Here is a 21,374-nt window from a genome sequence, read left to right as displayed (position 1 = left end):
GATTCTCTCTTTTCCTCCTCCCTCTCTCAAATCAAAATATTCTATTCAAAAGATAAAAGGATTAATAGTAATTATGATTATATTTCAATCATCTTAAAATGAACAAAAATAACAAAATGTTTCATCAAAATTTATGAAAATAACTTTAACAAATAGTAGAAGTAAAACTTAGATGTTAACGATTTTGAGTTAGAGTCATTGCATCTTGAGGTTTTTAATGCAAGGAACCAACAATCTCTGAGTGCTAGAGTAAGAAGAATACCTGAGGTCTATATTATGCAGTTCACCTTATTAAAGAACCAATTTTAAAGAATATTTATAGAAATTGAAGTTTTTCTATTTGTGTGAGGACCAAATACACCTTTAGGCAACAGCCATTAACATATAAAAGGAGGAAAAGATAATCAGTTTCTAGTCAGGTTTCTTATATCTGCTGCATTAGAGAAAACAGCTGAGTTATTCAATCTCACCATGAATTAAAACATTAGGAAAGTGAGTTTTTTGGTGTGAGTTCTCAGTTTTTCAATAGCAAGATGGTGATAATGGCTTATTGGGGGACCTCTGAAATGGAAAAAGTAGAGAATAAGAGTAGGAAGTTGTGTTAAGGCTGTTTTTACATCTCTTCTTTCTGTTTTAAGTTTGCTGGGCCAGAAAAACTAAGTTTTATAATAGCTCAAAATATGTTAAATCAGGCACTGGCTCAGGAGACAGATAATTGGAGTATGTGGGTAATATGGGAAACCAGAGAGCACCTGCCCTATTTGCAGGCATGAAATTCAATTTATACTACCACAACAACACTAAGCACCAATCCCGACATGTCTAGAGGCACCAATTTGGGACCTCTGTTTCCAGTCTGGCTGTAACCACAGTTGCAGTCCAATTCCTGAACACTATGGAGTCTGGCTGGGTTGGACCCTAATAAGAACTCTCGAAAGGTAGGTAGGAGAATGCTTTGCATATGGGTAAAATGTAGATGAGAGGACCAAATTAAGATACTAGCTCTTCCTTTGCATTTAAAAGCTTCTTTAAGTTTCTGACCTCTTGTTTAACATTAAACTTTAATTCCTTCCAAGGAGCCTAATCAGAAAGCTAGATTCCCTGGTTACCAATGCTTTCCTGAGAAGGCAAAGAAAGAACTCGTAAAGGGGAGAGTCTTGAATTCAGTGAATCCACATATGAAGCCCAGATCTTTCCTGGAAGGGAAACGATCAATAATAATAAGTCAAGGAGTAGATTGAATATTTCTTTCAGATGTTGACATTTAGCTGTAAACTTTTAAAAAATGTTAACTTTTAGCTGTGACAGGCATATGTTTCTCAAGACCAAACCTGAGCTCCTGACCTGTAAACTAAGAACACTTTTAAACAAATCCACCCATTTGAGCCAGAGTAACTTTTCTATTGACAATTAAAATAACTGGTTGCCCTTAAAAGGTGACTGTTAACCATTACCTCATGAAGGAGAGTACACTGAAAGAGAAAATTCTTCTGAGAAATTGTATGGTGCCTAATTATCATTAAATGAATAAATTTTGGGAGAATTAATGTAATAAAAAATAGAACATCTTTTTGAAAAGTAGTAGACAAGTGAATTAACGGTCGACAGACAAAATAGCAATAGAGTAAAAGAATATATTTGAGGGAGGAGACAAAAGCCACAGTTCTAAGTTTATACACTAAAGAGGAATTATATCACCTGTAATGGAATAAATTTCAAGCACGTTTTTGCAAAGTTAGTTTGTGTGGATGTGACTCAAGTTGTGTGAAGTTGGTATATTTGTAGTTCACTTGCTCTAATCTAGTAGAACAGATTAGTTTTTTTTAAAGAGCAATTATACTTTTTTTCAGAAACAAAACTTGTTTTAAGAAATCATGTTTATTTAGTGTGTTAGATTGACTGTATGCCCCCAAAATTCATATGCAATCCTAATCTTCAGTGTGATGGCATTAGGAGCTGGGGCCTTGGGGGATAATTAAGTCACGAGGGTGGAGTCCTCATCAAGGGAGATAATGTTCCTATAGAGACCACAGGGAACTCTCCAGCCTTCTTTCTACCATGCAGGGAGGTAATAATGAAAGGACTTCAAAGGACCCCCACCAGAATCTGACCATGCTGGTGTCCTGATCTTGGACTTCCAGCTCCAGAACAATGATAAATAAATTTACGTTATTTCTAAGCCACCCAGTCTATGGTACATTGTTATAACAGACTGAACTGTATAAGACATTAAGCAAGTATCAAATACCAAGGGGTTCTACTTATTTCTGATGACATCATAGACATTAGAAGGGTAAGTGGGCCACTTAGAATTCTTTCTTGTAGAACTTTTTGCAAAACTGATAAAAGCAACCAGTCAACAAGAATGTACTAAACCTCTTTCAGCATTGACTACTTAGTCAAAGGCTGGGGAGGTTTGGGGGTAGGTGTGGTGTTGAGGACTAAAAACATGAAAAGGCTTAAGGCAAGTACACACTATAATCCAGTATGATTATGGTTTGTGTAAGTGAGATCACACAAATCAAGGGCAAGGTGAACTCTAAGCAAAAATAAGCTAATGGGAGGGGGGGCTATCACAGTTCAGAGAATCTTGATAGCTCAGATTCATAGACTGGGGAGAAGAAGACAAGGTATGCCAGGTTTGGGGGCAAAGTTGACAAAATACTGAAGTATTAGTATGGTATTTATGGGTAGGTGTGAAAGACTCAACTTGAAGAAGCTGAGCCTCTCTGGTTGGAGACAATGCTGGATGGAAAGGCTGGGGCAAATTATGGAGTCTCTTCCTCATTGAGGTAGGGCTTTCTTTCATTAAAATAAGGTTAAAGTACTAAACATATTAACTCATTTTAAGTCCCACCATTTCAGTTCTTTTTTTTTTATTTATGTGGAAAATAGAATTCAACTCAAAACAAAATAATGTTTCCCATGAAGAGTTTGGTCCAAGATACTGTCAGTTAAAATCGTAACATATCATTAAATGGCAGCTATCACTAATAACCTTTCACCTTCTAAACATGTTTCTAAGTACATCAAAACTTACTATATAAGTATATACGAAGTTTTATTATAAGGAATATTAATATGGTACCGTGAATTGTTAATTAAGGACTAAGAATCTAAACTTTCTGGAATATGATTATGTCCAAACCATTAAAATGAAAGAGCTTCATATGCATTCTAAACAATACCTTCGGTCAGATGTGGGATTTTTTTTTTCCTGTAAATGTTGATGCAAATTCCTTTAATGAATTTTGTATGATGCAGCCTCTGAGTTAAACAGCAAGTAGTAAAGGGTAAAGGAAAGAAAGACGATAAAAACTTGTTCACCTTTTCACCGAAATTCGTAGTATAGAATACAGCATTGCTTCCTGGGATCACAGGCAGCTTGACTCCGAGAGGTAGGTCCAGTAGCTGAGCCGGTCCAACCCCTGCAAAGTGGGTTTTGTGCACACCCTGTCAGACACAATTGGAGAGTTTTGTCTTTCCTTTTAGGCAGTATTCGTTTAGTTTAGACCAATCTACTTCCACTGCAACCAAAGACTCCGAAGAATTATACAATCAGGGTTCGGGGCATCCTGAAGTCCTCCCGTTTTCCCTGGTCACCAGCTCTCCTGGCGTCCCGCGCCTGCCAGTTGCGGCCGGTACAGTCCGAGCCACCGCCACCGCCCCCGGGCGCCGCAAGAGGGCAGCCTCCTGAAGGGGGACAGTTGGGAGCCTCGCGACCCGTGTGTGGCGATCCCTGCCCCGCTCCCCAGCAGGCCTGCGGCCGCCAGAGGGCGACGCCGCCCAGCTTGCGGCTACTCACGTCTCTGCACTGCTGGGTGTCCGCGGCCAGGACGCTGGCGACCGTCTTGGTGACGGCGACATTGGCAGGCTTGGAGCAGGCGCCGAGGTACAGCTCCATGGCCGGCACAGCCCCCCTCAGCCCCTTCCTCACCCGCCCCGCTCTCCTTCTCTAGCACCCCGTTGTCCCTCTGTCCGGACCTGACCAGGAATGGCCAGAGCCCAACGACCGCAGCCCCGCCCCACGCGTTCCAGGCTTCCAATGGTAGCGGCCCCAGAAGGGCGGTGGCCTCCTGAGGGGCGGCTCGCGCTAGCGCGTAGAGCGCCCGCAGAGCTGGGAAAATCGGTCCGAGAGGCCTGATCTGAGAGGACCACAGCTGAAACTTCATCTTTCTCTGAAACCATCACGCCTTAGCCAATCCTAACGAAAACGTATAAGCTTTGTGGGTGGGTAACTGGTTAATTTCCCCTGGCCTCCAAGGAGCCCTGTTCCGTTCAATAAAAATTCCCGAGTGATTGTTTTTGCCCATTCTACATCTTCCCCCATATAGACCACACCCCATCCCCAGGCTCCCACAGCTTCTTCCCACACCAGGTCCACAAGGCAGACGCGTTGGCTTCCTAAGGGGCTCATTGCCTTCCTCCTGCCTCCTCTGTCCCCTAGGTTCCCTTCTCCTTTCTAGCGCCCTTTACCACACTCCCACTGCCTCCTCTCTGCTCCTGCAGCTTGATCCTATTTCCCTCTTTCTCCTCAACCATCCAGCCGAAATTTATAAAGTGCTTGACGCTTCTGGGCCAGTCTTTGAGCTAGGCACTGGGCAGGACACAGCCATGAGTAAAATATGGCCCCTGACTGTAAGAAGCTAACTAGACTGGGAGTATTCTGAGGGCAGAGACAGTATGTGTCTAACCCACCTGTTGTTTAGACTTAGCTTCATACTTTCTTTGGTCCACTGCTGTTCTCTTTTATTTCTGGCCTGACTAGTAATAACAGTTACCATTTCTTTAGAATCTACTAACTTCCATATACTGTGCCAAACAACCTTTTAAACATTTATTTATTTTAGTAGCCTTATCAATAATTACCCTTTATTTTTCAAAGATTGAGGAAGACTGACAATTGCTGTTAAATGGTGGCTCCTGAGGCTGTTTTCTTAATCAGTGCACTCTGCTCTCTTTGTTGTAATTCCACACATGTGCTTAGGACTCTTAAATTTGAAATCTAAGCTTGGGATATAGTCTATTGCCAGCTTCCATATGGATATCCCACAATTGTCTTAAATTCAATCTACTCAAATCTCAACACACACCTTTCACCAAAACAGGAAAAAAAAAAACAAAGGCTTCTTCCTGCATTTCCTATCTCAGTGACAATGCCAAAGTCTACCCAAGCCAGAAACTAAGGAATGCTTCTAGATACTTCTTTTTCCCCTTATCTCCCATGTTTAGTTGGTCCCCAAGTCCCACTAATTTTATCACTAAAATTAATTTGCCCGATTCTATCTACTTCTACTTTACTCTCCCGGTTAAGCCGCTAATCATTTTTTGTTTGTTTGTTTGTTTGTTTGCACCATTGCCACAGCCTTATAACATCTCCCTGCCACCATCTACCCCAACAATCCATCTTGTATCAATTTGATCTTTGATGGCAAACTGACCATTTCTCTTCCTCACTTTAAACTCCCAACTGCCCTCAGCGCAAAGTGTGTAATAGCCTCTGTTACTTGGTCTCTGTATCAGTTTCTTATTGCCAGCAAATCACCACAAACTTAGTGGCTTAAATTACCACAAATATATTACCTTACAGTGATGGAGGTTAGTAATCCAAAGAGAATCTCACTGGGCTGAAACCAGTGTATTGGAAGTGCTGTGTTCTTTCTGGAAGCTCTAGATCACAACCTATGTTCTTGCCCTTTCCAGCTTCTAGAAGTTGCCTCTTCCTCACACGTTAAATCTGGCAATGTAACATCTTCAAACCTCTCTCTGACTCAGACCTCTGCCTCCTTCTCTTCTACAATTAAAGAATCATTGTGATTACATTGGACCCATCTAGGTTATCCATGCTAATTTATCTATCTTAAGATCAGCTGATTAGCAACCTTAATTCTATTAGCAATCTTAATTCCTCCTTGCTATAAAATATTCACATACTCAGTCTTGGAAATGAGGACATAGACATCTTTGGGTTACTATTATACTACCTCTCACAGCCCCGTTTTTGTCCATCTCTGAGACATGACTCCCCTGTACCACCTCTCAGAATTGAACCTCAAATGACACCAAACTGTTTGTGGTTAGTTCTCTACATGGGGCCTGCTTATTCATGCGTGATTCTGCATCTTTGTTTATGCTGTCCCCTCTGCCTGACAGCCCCTTTCAATTCACTGCTTGGCTAATTTCAATCAGCCTTTAAAACAATTCAAGTGTTACACCTCTGGGAAGTCTTTCTGTCTTTCTGAGCTTTTGACAAATTCTCTCCCTTTGTGCTTTCCTCCATCTTAACTTTTTCACATTACAGCAAGAATATCTGTTTACCTGTCAGTCTCCCTTTACTAGAATGTAAATTCTTTTAGAGCAGGGGTTGGCTTATTCGACTTGTATGCACAGCACCTAGCATAGTGCTGAGCAAGCACTTAGTGAGCACTAAGTAAAATTTTGTTTCCTGACCTAGTCAGACATGAATGAGAACCCACTGAAAAATTTTAAGCTAATTCTTATTCTAGAAGAACACCCTGGCAACAATTTGGAAGGTGGATTTGTGGAGGTGAGAATAAAGATCTGGGAAACTTCATGATTTGTAGACAAGCAGAGAATGGATTTGAGAAAAATTTAAGAAGAAAATTTTCAAAACTTTGAGCTCTTCCTTATCTCACCTACTTTTAAAAGAACAGAGTTGGAGGGAATCATTGCTGTGAGAAGCTGACAGTGGTGGATGACAAGCTTGAATTTCCAGAGGAAATAGGTAAGCCAGAAAAAATGAATTCTCAAAAAAAAAGAAAAATCCACATCAAATAGGTGAGTTCTATTTATAAGGAAAGCAAATGGAAAAGAAGAAGTCTACAGGGTAGATAAAATATCTATGACATTTATATGTAAAGGAGAATTTGTTGTATTCTCGGAAAAGTTAGAGGAGTATGTGTCTGAAGTTTTATGAACATTGGGGTCTTTTCGGAGACTTTATTTATTGTCCTTTTCTACATAACAAACCATTTCCAAAATTTAGTGACTTTAAACAATGATTTATTACTCCTCACAGTTCTCTGGGTTTGCTGGTGTTGTCTTGGTTTGCACTTGCTTAGCTAGGGCTAGATCATCTAGGATGGCTTCACTCACATGTCTGGGCTCTCAGACAAAAACAAACAAATAAACTAGAATGATTGAGATGGCTGGATCATTGTCTACATGTATTCTTTTTCATTCTCCAGGAGGTTAGGCAATATGGTTTTACATTTTAGTCTCAAGACTTCCAGCATCAAGAGGGAGTAAACATTAATGTGCTCATGTGCTTCTCAAGTATTGGCTCGCATCACGTTTGTTATTGTCTGGCATGGAAGGAAACTAACTACATAAAGATACGGATACACTAAGCCTCCCATCCACAGGGCTCATTGCCTCAGAAATCTACCAAAGATCACTCTCTAGTCAAATGATTCACATTCCTTCTATATTCAAAACACACTTACCTCTCCTAAGACTACCAAGAGTCTCATTCAGTAATGTGATTAGGCTTAAAAATTTAGTGTTTTGTAATCTATAATTATGTCCATGTACAGCTATTTGAATACTGCCTGTATGAATTCAACGACCTATGAACTAAAAAACAAGTTGGGTTAATAATCTATGTATGAAAAAGCAATTTATCCAAAACCTTCGGCTTAAAGCAACATTAATTGCTTATTGTGTCTAGTGGTTTCTCTTTGGGTTTGGAGATGCAGATGAGGCACAGAGGAGACAGTTGGTCTCTGTTCTATGATGTTTGGAACTTCAGCTGGCAGACTTGAAGACTAATAGCTAGAATCAGCTCCTTCTAAAGTTATAGGATAAAATTTTCTCCTTCTGGGTCTTACTTTTGAGATCTATTAGAGAAGATCAGAAGACACCTCAGTTTAGGGTTAATTATTGCTTTATTCTCCAAACTCTACCCAGTGACTCATCCATCAGAAACTTTTCCAACCTAACTGGTGGGAACAGGTAATGTTTACAGCTGTTTGTGGAAGCCCAGCACTATCTCTTTTGAGTGATTATTTTCCATGGCATATGGTAGTTTTCTCACAGTATTCTGACAAATATGCAGGAAATACTCAAAGATAATTCTCTGCACATCTCGAAAGTTCTCGTTCCATGCAGCTGTCCTCTTTCTGCTTTTCTTTTGCATGCTCTAGCTCTATCTGCCTTCCTGGGCTCTGGGTTCTGTCTCCTGAACTCAGGGAGTCAGATGGGCTCCATCTGGATTCTCCTTCCCTCTGCTGTGGTTTAAAGTTCTTTCAAGTTTTATCAATATGCCTCGCCTCTTTTGTTTATTGTTTTTCAGAGATCATTGACCATTCCCTGATCTAGTGTCTTGAAAATTGTTGCTTCCTATATTCTGTTTATTTTTTAGCTGTTTCAGGGCATATCTTCTCCATGTTACTCTGTCTTAAGAGGAAATACAACTCAATTTTACTTGTGATAATCGGTGTAGAGTTTTTAATTCTTTAGACAACAATTACTTTATTTGGGGAAATCCCACATATATGAATGTTGGTAGATGTTCAATCCCACTTTTTACTGAAATTAAGACGGGTCACATATTTTCATTTGGCATGCCTTGGAGGAGGGTCAAGGGCATGTGGCTTTGTATTCTGAAAAGGAATTAATTCAAAGATTCTTGTAGGCTAAGGACCATGAAGTCAGGGTTAATATCTGGTCACAGCACAAGCAACAATATTTTAATCCAGCGACATCTGTGGTTTTATATTGTGTTTCCATTTTCCTCAACTTGGATTATTTCAGACTTTCTTACATATTCTCTGAGCTTTCTCAAATCTTTTCTGTCTAGGTTAGCCAGGCTGGTTTTCTATTATTTGCAACCCAAAGCCCTAGCTTATATAATAATCACTATACTCGCAGGTTTTCTTCATTTTTATTCATCATTTCTTAATGTAACTATATAAGCAGAATATTTAAATGTTTGGGTTTTACCACCTCCTTATGTCAAATTGAGAAATAAAATACAAGATCTTTGGGATCCTGGGTTGGTCAGGATTTTCAAGCAAAACAGAACCAACAGGGGATATGTGTTTATGTGTCTTAGTGTGTGTGTGTATCTTCCTCTATATATATATACAGAGAGCTGTCTACATATGCCAGTAGCCCAGCAAGCTGAGAAAGAGTTGCTGTTTAAATCCAAAGGCAGTCTGTTGGCAGAATTTCTTCTTGGTTGGGGGAAATTAGTACTTGTTATGTTAAGCCCTGCAACTGATTGGATGAGACCCACTCATATTATAGAGGGCAATCTACTTGACTCAAGGCCCACTGTTTTAAATGTTAATCTCATCCAGAAAACACCCTCGTAGAAACATTCCAAATGTTAGACCAAATATCTGGGTGCTGGATCTCAGCCACAATGATATGTAGAATTAAACATCACAGATCCCCATTTTTTGTCTATTTCATTAAGCTGAGCTAATTTCTGAATCTAAAAAATAGAAATGATCGTTTTAGTTTAGAAAAAGCATTCCAATTTAAGTTATACTCTTTAAAACACAATATTTAATTAATGAACTCTTACGTGGATTCAATCTAGCCATAAACTTTTCTATTTATTTTAATTTGTATGTAGTTATATATACTTCCTTAATTTCTTGAATGTGTAAGACTTCATTTGATTATTTTTGCTTTCATCTAATATTTGACATATATTCTTAATAATGCCACCTTTTAATTAATATTTGGTTGACTGATATCTCACAATAACCTTATCTCTTTTTTTCTAAGCAAGGTATTTTTAAATTAAAAATAAAAAGTAAACTTTTGTTTAAAATTACTTGTCTTGTCTACTTTATCTTATATTGTCCAGCTTCAATAATTTAATCTGATAGTTTAAAATAATTAATATTAATAAATTCATCAGAAAGTAGACATAATAAAATGTTTTGATAATACATTGCAGTGATCATAATTCATTTAACAGTTAAAAAGGTAGCCTGCACATAAAGCATATCTAAAATTGCTAGTAAAAGTAGCTAGTATATTGTAATGTAATAGAATTACTCATAATACAATAGACTGAAACTAAGAAACTTGAGGAATTGACATTAACATTCTAAAATGACAGAAAGTTTCAAAGATTTTAAAGGATTTTTTCCAGAAATGTACAGTAATGATTACAATGTGAAATCTAAAAAAAGCCTGAGAAATAAACAGGAAAAGAAGAATAGATATATAAATCTATAGTAATTAAGGCTGAATGTTAACTAGATTAAGGTTCAATGCTATAAAGTTGGTATATGCAGATATAGTAAAGGGCATATTAACATAAATTCCATCACAGAAAGGTAAACACCACATTAGAAGAGTGTATGAGTTTCTTAGAGCTCCTGTAACAAAGTACCACAAGCTGGGTATCTGAAAATAACTGAAATTTATTCCCTCACAGTTCTGGAGATTAGAAGTCCAAAATCCAGGTATTGACAAGGCCATGGTCTCTCTGAAGGCTCTCTTGAAGAATCTTTTCTTATTTCTTCCCTGCTTTTGGTGATTGCTGGCAATCCTTGGCATTTCTTACATCACTCCAATCTCCGCTTCTGTCTTCACATGGCTGCTTCTCTGTGTGTGTGTCCATGTGTCCACATTTATCATCTCTTACAGGGATACCAATCATAGGATTAGAGCTCATGTTAATCCAGTATGGCCTTATTTTGGCCAGATTACATATGTAAATAGTCTGTTTCCAAATAACTTCACATTTTGAGGTTCTGAGTGGACATGAATTTTATGAGGACCCATTTAACTAAGGACAAAGGGTGAGAGAACATCTTGCTGATGAGGTAAGATTGGTATATTGGCATGTCATTAAAGACTTTGTTAAGGATATCGATTTGACAGAGGGCTCAAGAGTCTGTCTAGTAACAACAAAAATATAGATATCAGAATCTTCATGATGTATGTGAGTTTCTAAAGGATTCCAGAATCTGCAGAAGAGCAGATGGAATGAAACCGCCAAGCCTCGTATAATTGATTCACTAAGAGTACTTATTTTTTTTTTATTTTTGGAAAATAACTTCTTTGATGATGTTTTATGTATTTTTCAAATAATTATCATTGTTAAGAAAGAGAAAATGAAAACTTATATTAAAAATATAGTTAGGAACCGCACAGTACCTTTTGATAATATGAGGTATATATCTTTGCCAACATCTCAGTCTTTAAAATACTTTGCATTATACTTTGCATTGCTTTGTAATATATTTATCTTAGTGGTGTTGAAAAACTGATACTTAACACAGATTTCTGACCTGTTAAATAGTTCAGACCTTAAATAAAGGGCCCACATTAAATATTGGTTGGAAAACTTATTCATCTATTCTCTCTCTCTCTGTCTCTTCTGTCTCTCTATGCACACACACACACACACACACACACACACACACACACACATGTGAAATATAAAATAAAAAGTCATGCTAAATACATTTTTAGTTTAAGCTTAAAATGTAAGGTAATGAGACATATACCACATCATAAGTGGAGAAAATTTCTTGGTAGTAAGAGACATTAAGAATATATAGTGCAATTTTAATAGCACAGACTCAGGTGTAAGATTGCCTGTGTTTAAACCCTATTTATTTCAACTCTTTGCTTTTTTTCTCATCTCTAAAATTATCATATCTTATGATATCATTGATTGGGCAGCATCAATACAGACAGTGATTTATAGTGATCAGTCTGCCCCATCTCTGTGTAGTCCTGATCATTGTACCATGTTATCTAGCTTAAAATCACAGAAAGACATTAAGGGGCTGGACTTTCTGTTTTTTATAGCTTTTTTTCATTTTAATTATTGGAATAAATTGCTCTTACAATCTCAGCCACTGTTACATATGTTAGGTGTTTGGGGGAAAAAGTTTGAAAAATAGCTAGAAAATTTTATCCAGCAAAATGAGTATTTTTGTTTTATTAATCAAATGGCTGCAGTTTGTTTTTAAAATTTGTCACATATCCAAAAATATTATAAAACAAGTCTTCCTGCTTATTAACTTTATATATAAGTGAAGAGTAAGCAATTTACTGTTATATAATCAATTTCCAGTAAAACTATGTTAATACAAATAATAATATCTCCCACTTATTCCTCAATAAGTCTACTGTAGTTAAGAAGCCTTTAAAGCGGTTTCAAATTATCCCTGCCTTGTGATATTTATACTCTTATGTAACCTCAAACATTTAAAAGGGAACTGGACCTAGTGACTAGCTTCTAACAAATATAATATGGCAAAGGTGATGACTTTCAAAATGTTGCTTTCATCTTGCCCACCTTATTCTACTCTCTCATTTACTTACTATAAATGAAGCCAGCTGCCATGTTATAAGCTATCTAAGGAGAAGTCCATATGGCAAGGAACTGGGACAGGCCTCTAGCCTACAACCAGGGATGAACATGAGTCCTTTGTCCAGCAGCCTTTGAGGAAGTGAATTCTGCTTACCTTCATGTGATGGGGCTAGGAATCAAATCCTCTCTTAGTTCAGCCTTCAGATGAGACCTCAGCCCTGGTCAACAGTTTGTTCACAGCCTTGTAAGACACTTTGAGCCAGATGCACACAGCTAGGCTATGCCCAGACTCCTGAGATGCAAAAACTGTGAGATACTAAATGTTTGCTGTTTTGAGTGGCTAGGTTTTAGAACAATTCATTTTATAGCAAGGGATAACTATCTTTACAATGTATCATTCATTGTTGCAGTCAGCTGACAAAGTATGTGATCCTTTCATTAACACTGTGAGACAGTTATTACAATCTCTATTTTTCAAAGAGGAACTTTGGGTTGGAAGAAATTAAATAATTTGCCTGTTATCATAAAGCTTTGAAATGGGCTCTGTTACAAGGGATCATTCTTAACCAACAAACAGTTCTCCTTTCTCCTCATGAGTTTTTAAAGTAAAATTATTTCTTACACCTTAAATCTTGAAAACCATGTATATGTTTGCTTCTCATGTTGGATTTCACCAGCATATAATTATAAAAAATAACAGAAAACCAACATTAAAACCACCACATGGGCAGAGCTTCATCATCCATACTCTGCACGATGACCCTGACAAAGCCTGGCAGAGGCATGAGGGGCAAGTTATGAAAGGGTTGATATAACAATTTCTTTTCTTGATTCTATATCACATGTTAAAGATATAATCATTAAACTATTTTATGCACTTCAATAATCCACTGATTCCATTTGCCAATTTACTATCAAAATTTATCATTATTTTCATCTATTTTAGCAATCTTCTGTGATGAACAAAGAATTATATAAATTAACTACATTGTATATGAAATACTAATTACTAATTTCTTATTCTAGTGTAAATTCTAGTGTAAATATATTTGATTATATCATGTAATTATATTTTCAGCATGTCTGTGAAACTCACCCATGCCATCTGGAAAGGAAAAAGTTAAGTTGCATTTCTGCAATACATTCTCTCCCTTCCCTGAGATGCTCCTGGAATATAAAGAAAGCAAGTGAGTTGAACTAATCCTCTTATAAACATACTAACGATAAATCTCCCAGTAAAACAACAACAATAACAATAAAGGTCTTCTGCTAACAAAAGAGTCTTTTCCTATGTGAAGTTTTAGTAGAATGTGCTTAATTGTCTGGAATTATTTATAGTAAGCAAACAGAAGTATATGGACTTACGCATAACGGCTCCTTGGAAAATGTTATATTATATATGTAACTCTTTCTGTAGAAAATATCTGTCTCCTTTCATGAAAGTGAGGTGCCTGCATACCTCATAGAAAGCTTATCTGTTCACTTGGGCCAGAAATGTCTTTGATATTGTGTGATAGGGCTTAGAGAACTGAAATAAACACAGACATTCTGACCTCACCTTTCCTTACCTGTGCCTCATGATTCCATGTGACTTTGAAATTGTTAGTAAAACTTGATACTGGATAAGATCTCTGAGTGCATAAGTCTGAATTATCAGTCTGATCCTTTCTGTTATTTTAAATTCCAAGAAGTATTGATTTGTATGATAGCTTTTCTTAAACTTCATCGTTCTGTCAGTTGGTTTAATCATTTTAGTAGCCCTTGGGGGCACAAAAGGCACATTCTATATTAGTAAAATAATATACATGTGGGCAAAAATCTACACAGTAAAAAGAAAAATAATTCACTCTTTCATTCTAGATTCTGATACTCTCAACCCAGAAGCAAAAACATTAGTTTGTATATTATTTTACACATGCAAAAATATCTTATAAAATATTAAGTTTTCAGAGTTCCACTTGGTACATTTTTAACTGAGCAATATATTTTGAAGATCATTACATGTAAGCACACTAGGATTTAATTTAGTTTTTAACCATATGGATGTGGTATTTAATGCTGTAATTACCATAATTTATTCAGCTAGTCTTCTATTTATGAATGTTCAATTTTTTACATTACAAATATTCTACAATAAGCATCCTTTTAGATAGATTGCTGGATTAAAAGATATACCCATTTCTACTGGTTTTTTTCCTTAGAGGTATTGCCATGCTTTCCTCAAAGCAGTTACAATAATTTATCCTCCCGGAAATGGACATCTGAGAAGCTATATGCCTGCAATTAGTGTTCTCTTTCTATACTAGATAGACCCTTTTCATAGATTGTGGTCTCACCTAATGGCTAAAACGATTTTTTCTCTATATATAATTTTCTTTTGTTTCAGAGATAACAGAGATTCCTCTCTCCTTTCCCCCAATTTTTACTCTCCATTTTTTATTAAAGAAACTTGTACTTTGTCACCTTTAAGCAAAGTCCATAGAAAATTTTCAGTTTTTGTTGTTGTTGTTGTTGTTGTTGTTGTTGTTGTTGAGATGAGTCTCGCTCTGTTGCCCAGGCTGCAGTGCAATGGTGCAATCTTGGCTCACTGCAACCTCTGTTGCCTGGGTTCTAGCAATTCTCCTGCCTCAGCCTTCCGAGTAGCTGAGATTACAGGCGCCTGCCACGGCACCCGGCTAATTTTTGTATTTTTAGTATACACGGGGTTTCACCATGTTACCCAGGATGGTCTCGATCTCCTGACCTTGTGATCCACCCACCTTGGCCTCCCAAAGTGCTGGGATTACAGGCGTGAGCTGCGCCCGGCCTCAGTTATTTTTAAAAATATAAGTTTAGGTGATGAGTAAAAAGACCAAAAGTAGTGAGTAAAATGGACCATGTTACTTATTATGGACTCAACTGTAAAATTTTATAGTTTTTGTATCTTTTACAAATCAAACAAAGTTTAAAAATCACAATACACATTATATATATATTATATATAATATTTGGTATAAAAATGTACCACAAATTGAAAACAAGTTTGTACTTGTCAGCTTAACTATGCACAAGAGATTTAACCCAGTAGACCGGACCACCACTATTTTTCAGAAAAACCTACTTGCTGCATCCATGTCCCTACAAAGGACATGAAATCATTCTTTTTTATGGCTGCATAGCATTCCATGGTGTATATGTGCCACATTTTCCTTATCCAGTCTATCATTGATGGGAATTTGGGTTGGTTGCAAGTCTTTGCTTTTGTAAATAGTGCTGCAATAAACATACGTGTGTATGTGTCTCAGCAAACTAACACAGTAACAGAAAACCAAACACCGCATGTTCTCACTCATAAGCGGGAGTTGAACAATGAGAACACATGGACACAGGGAGGGGAGCATCACACACTGGGGCTTGTCAGAGGTGGGGGGCAAGGGGAGGGAGAGCATTAGGACAAATACCTAATGCATGCAAGGCTTAAAACCTAGATGACAGGTTGATATGTGCAGCAAACCACCATGGCACATGTATACCTGTGTAACAAACCTGCACGTTCTGCACATGTATCCCAGAACTTAATGTATAATAATAAGAAGAAGAAAAAAAAGAAAAACCTACTTGCAGGGTTCACACTTGGCTGGCACCTGGGAATTTGGCAATCAAACCATTCACAAACTGATAACACTAGTTCATTGTCCCTGTATGGTTTGTGAAAACAATGCGGTTTATGCTGAATGCCTGCCTTCTTTCTAGGAGTTTGGTATTTTGATATGTGCTAGAAGCACGTGCTTACAAGATCAGCCCCCATAAAAACCCTTGACTCTGTTATGGGATGAATTATGTCCCCCAAATTTTATATGTTGAAATTGTAATGCCAGGTACCTCAGGATATGACAGTATTTGTAGATAGGGACTTTTAAATGGCAATTAAGTTAAAATGAGGTCATGAGGGTGGGCTCTAATCCAATATGACTGGTGTTGTTACAACAAGGGGAGATTAGGACAGACGTACACATAGGGAAAACCTGCCAACACCTTAATTTCAGTTTGATAGCCTCCAAAATTGTGAGAAAATAAATTTTTGATGTGTAAACCATCCACCATGCAGCAATTTGTTATGGCAACCCTAGCAAACTAATAAAGGCTCTGAGTGTCTAATGGGCTTTGTGGCAGACACATTGCATACATTTTACTGCACTTTTCACTGCCAATGAAAGGAGCATGCTAGGTGGTCCTCTAAGAGGAGGGGGAGAACATTCTAAGACTGTGTATGGATTTCTCCAGACTCCTTCCTTTGCTGATCCTGTTGTGTATTCTTATGCTGTAATAAATCTTAGAAGTGAATACAACTTTATGTGGAGTTCCATGTGTCCTAGGAATCACCAGAGGTGTGGGTGGTCTTGGAGATTCCAGAAACACTGATCCCGCCAATATAATATTTCAATAAATAGTTTTGAAACTTAGAGACTTTTATTATTTGGCTAACAAATACTCTATTTAGGTGAAATCCTGCATATATGAATTGTCAGTAGGCATTCAGTGCCCCTTTTAACTGAAGATGAAATTTGGTGTGTTGTTGTACTTCTCTGTCTTGTTTTATCTGGCTCATCACAACAATATGAAAAATCTTTAAAGAAGATTTTAATCTTTCTTGTTAGTGCACTCTTCAATAACTAGAACAGTGCCCACTAATTACTATTAAGTAGAAAGGACTCATTAGTAGGTATTCAATAAATGCCACTTCAGCAAATGAGTAAACACGTTGTTTATTTATTTTGGGGTCACTCTTTAAATGGACATTGCCCATGTATTTACAGTAGGGTATCTCCAGTTTTCTTTTCTTCCTTTCTTCCTTTTTTTGTGGGGGAAGGAGGGCATTCATTTATGAGCATTGATTCTTCTAATTGACACTGCCCTCTTTTAGATAACATCCCACATTTTTAGCTTCTAAATTGCTGTTTTCATGTTCAATGTTAAGAACATGAGCTATAGAATAGTAAAAATGTGTTAAGGCTTGCTATTGATCTACTTCTCTCATTCATTTATCTACTTAATGGTATGTACATCATAAATTTGTAGTAATAACTTTGTTACATACTTTACAGAAGAAGATTTTGTGATTGTTCAGCCTTCAAGCACAGATGCTTATAAAACCTGTCAGTATCCACAAATTAATCATAGTATAGGGATTACAGATCTGCATGAAGAGAAAGTTATTTTGTTAAACGGAGGATCTCAAACTGTTAGTAATTTGTGATATTAACTGAGTGAGTCAAGTGTAATTTTTTTTTTTTTTTAGATAAAGAAAGGCAGATTTGCTAGAGAAAGTAGAGAAATACGTTGTGAGGAGGCAATGGGCAGGATCAGCAGAAGAGAAGCTTATGCCAAGGGTAATATTTTTTAAAGTAAAGCAAATGAGAAAAGAACAGAATAGGGTCTTTCAGATTTAGTAAGAGTATTAACTTATGCAAATTTATTTTCATTATAGATATATAATTTACATACTTTGCTTATATAAATATGTCATGTGTGTATTATGAATTTAAGGAGGGAAAGTTTGAAAGTGACACAAGATGATTGATTACGAGTATTTATATTACAATAAAATATTATAAAACGTGAAAACCCTTCAAAATATTAGAACAGAAATTACTATTGAACATCACTCAATTGAACATTTTTATTTTATAAGTAATAATACAGAGGCTCAGTAAAATGAAATTATCTTCTAAAATTATAAATTAGATTAGTGGGAGATTTAATATTAAAACTCAAGTCTTCTATCAGTTTTCCATCAAATCATACAGCTATGAAAATATAATGCTAACTGTCCAAGCATGTAACTTTGGATCTGTTCTATTTAGTAAACTGAAACTGGCATTGAGTTTAGATTATTTTTTAAGCAAACACATTTGTTACATTACGTGCAATAACCACAAAAAAGAAACTGTTCTCCAATTTTAAAGAATAAATATTCATTTAAATAGGATGCCTCTAATTGTGGTTATATATTTTCTTTACTTTTTATCCTTATTATAATGAATTAAGATAATTTTTTTGTTAACATTGGAATAATTGTTCATGTAGTTGGTATTATAACTATTCTAATATGTATCCAGAACAAGCACCAATTAAAAATATTACTGCATCCTTATCATCTTCTGCCAGCTGGTTGTTCATATTAACATTGCAGGGGATCACAGTGTTATTTTAGGAAACTGCATATCAAGTTATGGGTTTTTGTTGGTGTTATTTGGTTGAATTTTTTCACCTAATTAGTGAAGAGTTTGAGAAAAGCTTTATCTTTAATATGGTTTCAAAAGTAATGAAGGTGGGAATAATAAAGACCTTTGGAGGCATTCTACAGAAGAAAACTTCATAAACAAACAAAATACTTTCCATTCTTCCCTCCCTTATTTGTGGCTTTTCTTTCTGAATTTTCCCTTGTCTGATATGAGTAACTGACTTCTATTATATTATATTTGTGTATGTTTGTCACATTATTCCCTATTTCTCTATTTTAAATCCTTCTTAATCACTTTGTTTTAGATGTGTTTCTTACATACAGAAAACTGTTGGGTTTTGTTTTGTGGGTGATTTGAAATTTTTTTTTATATGTAATAAATTAACCCATTTTCACTTAACATAAATATGTTGTATGTTACTTAGTGTAATTATTTTATGTCATATTTACTAAGTTTCACTAGGTGTCTATCTCCTTCTCTTGGTTAACTGTGTTAAGGGTCTTAGTTGACTTATAAATATTTCTTTTAAATTTATTTCAGATCTTTATACAAAAAGTAGTGAAGTTATTTTCAACTACTGACTCATAGAAGGTGCCCATAATATTTTCATTTTGGCTCAGGAATTGCATACTGAAAACAGAGTAATTTTTCAAAATTCTAGCCAAATATAAAAGACCATCAGAACTATCATTTCTTGCTGTGATTTTGAAGATACAAAATATAATGTTTTATTTAAGTGAGAAAATTCAGATAATGTTTGTAATTCATGGATTAAATTATTCCATCTGTCCTGATTTACAAAGGTGCCTCATTTCAAATATGATCTTATTCTCTAATAGGTTTAATATTGTGAACATGTTTTAGTTTTGCTTTCATTTTAAATTTATCATGTTTTACTTCGCATAACCTTGATAATCACTGTAACCATTATTTTTGCAGGTACTTAATTATGTGAAAATAATTACATCCTTCTTTAAGGGATCTAGCATCTTCTTCATTAAATTATGTCTTTCTCTAATACAACTTAAAACCACAATGAGATACCACTTTAACGCAGCCAAAATGGCCATGATTAAAAAGTAAAAAAAATAAATAGATGTTGGCATGGATGTGGTGAAAAGGGACTGCTTATACAATGCTGAGAATGTAAAGTAGTACAACTCCTATGAAAAACAGTATGAAGATTTATAAAGAAATAAAAGTAGATCTACCATTCCAGCAATCCTACTACTGGGTATCTACCCAAAGAAAAAGTCATCATTATATCAAAAAGACACCTGCACACATATATTTATTACAGCCCAGTTCACAGTTGCAAACATATGGGACCAACCTAAGTGCCCAACAGCTGATAAATGGATAAAGAAGTTGCGATATATACATTATATATATATGTGTGTAATACGGGATACTACTCAACCATAAAAAATAATAAAATAATATCTATTGCACAATTTGGATAGAGCTGGAGGCCATTATCCTAAGTGGAGTAACTAGGGAATGGAAAACCAAATACTGTATGTTCTCACTTACAAGTGGGAGCTAAGCTTTGGGTATGCAAAGGCATGTGGAGTGGTACAATGGATATTGGAGACTTAGAAGTAGGGAGGGTGTGAGTTTTGGAAAAAACTACATTAAAACTGCACTAAAATCTTAGACTTCATCATCACTATACAATTCATCCATGTAACTAAGACCCACTTGTACCTCAAAAGCTATTGAAATAAAAAAATATATATACTAAAATTATATCCTTCTTCAATATGACCCAGCCTCAAGGGGACCCAGCCTCCTTTTCAATCAAGAGATTCTTGGTATGTAAACTGATCAAGAATGGAAACAATTAAGGGGCCATGAGTCTGTTTTGGTGACAGGTTATATTTCTGTTCGGTAGATCCAGAACTTCTCATTTACACGATCAAAAAATAATTTAAGAGACTGCCATCTATATTTTTTTCTAGGGAAGCCAATGGTTAACTAGCCAACACCATACATCTCTGTGAGTCAATCTATTCTGATCCCAGCTTTGCATCTCCTGTCTGTTACAGTAATCATGCTTGCCTTGTGTTTAGTAATTAAGTGCCACCACTTGCACCATGCCACTTAGGATCCTATTATCCTCATTGCATTTAGAGATTCCTGTTTTATTGCAGCAGTTACCATTGTAATTTCTGACCTAGAGCAAAGAGTGACTACAGAGCTCTTCAAGGATGCTGGGATTCCCCTCACAAATTTGAGAGGATGAGAAGATATGAGCAATAATGAGGAAAAAATTTAATATTTTTATTAAAACTTGTAGTCTGTGAGGGTTTTTATAACACATCTGTATTTTATAATATCTGAATTTAAACATCTCAGCACTTTCAAAAACAAGCAAGTCATGTATACTTAGCACTAAATATATTTATAATTCAGAATTTAATGTGCTATTTTTACATATTCTAGAGAATCAGCAATGTTTTTGTGTGGGTGGAAAAGCATAGCTCTCCATATATATTATATAATTATATTTGAATGGGAAACAAAAAAGAGCAGAAGTCCTTATATCATATAAAACAGATTTTAAATCACTGAAAACTTTTTAAACTTCTTGACTTTTTTCTAATAACACAGCTTAAAACCCAAACACATTGTACAGCTGTACAAAAACATTTGCTTTATGTCCTTATTCTATAAGCTTTTTTCTATATTTAACATTTTAATTTTTTTTTCTTGTAAAACTTTTGTGTTAAAAACCAAGACACAAACACGCATGTTAGCCTAGGACTGCTCAGGATCAGGATCATCAATATCACTGTCTTCCACCTCCATATCTTGTCCCACTGGAAGGTCTTTAA

The 21,374-nt window shown here is 36.1% G+C and overlaps 1 protein-coding gene and 1 long non-coding RNA gene across 4 annotated transcripts in view; one reads left to right on the top strand and one right to left on the bottom strand.

Annotated features, from left to right (window-relative positions):
* FSIP2 (fibrous sheath interacting protein 2) overlaps positions 1-4,067 on the bottom strand; it is a 96,881-nt gene extending 92,814 nt beyond the window's left edge. Inside the window, exons 1-2 of one of the 2 annotated variants that reach the window (XM_055380356.2) lie at positions 3,806-4,067; positions 3,328-3,453 (exon numbers count right to left, since the gene is read on the bottom strand). In XM_055380356.2, coding sequence (XP_055236331.1) covers positions 3,328-3,453; positions 3,806-3,904 — 225 coding nt within the window. In that variant the 5' untranslated portion in view covers positions 3,905-4,067. The remainder of the gene's footprint in view (positions 1-3,327; positions 3,454-3,805) is intronic. The other variant, XM_019022845.3, reaches the window with a different exon arrangement.
* Positions 3,716-19,211, top strand: LOC109026031 (uncharacterized). Of its 2 annotated transcripts, XR_010129646.1 has the most exons (4): positions 3,716-3,892; positions 6,670-6,745; positions 13,392-13,500; positions 19,078-19,211. It is a non-coding gene; the product is annotated as an uncharacterized lncRNA (long non-coding RNA). The 2 variants fall into 2 exon arrangements; XR_010129645.1 differs by lacking the exon at positions 19,078-19,211 and having other exon boundaries at positions 13,392-13,750.
* The last annotated feature ends 2,163 nt before the right edge of the window (positions 19,212-21,374 follow it).

The sequence above is a fragment of the Gorilla gorilla genome, chromosome 11, assembly GCF_029281585.2.
Source record: "Gorilla gorilla gorilla isolate KB3781 chromosome 11, NHGRI_mGorGor1-v2.1_pri, whole genome shotgun sequence".
NCBI lineage: Eukaryota > Metazoa > Chordata > Mammalia > Primates > Hominidae > Gorilla > Gorilla gorilla.
The sequence above is the reverse complement of the archived record's forward strand: the minus strand, read 5'-3'. Positions and strand labels throughout refer to the sequence as shown.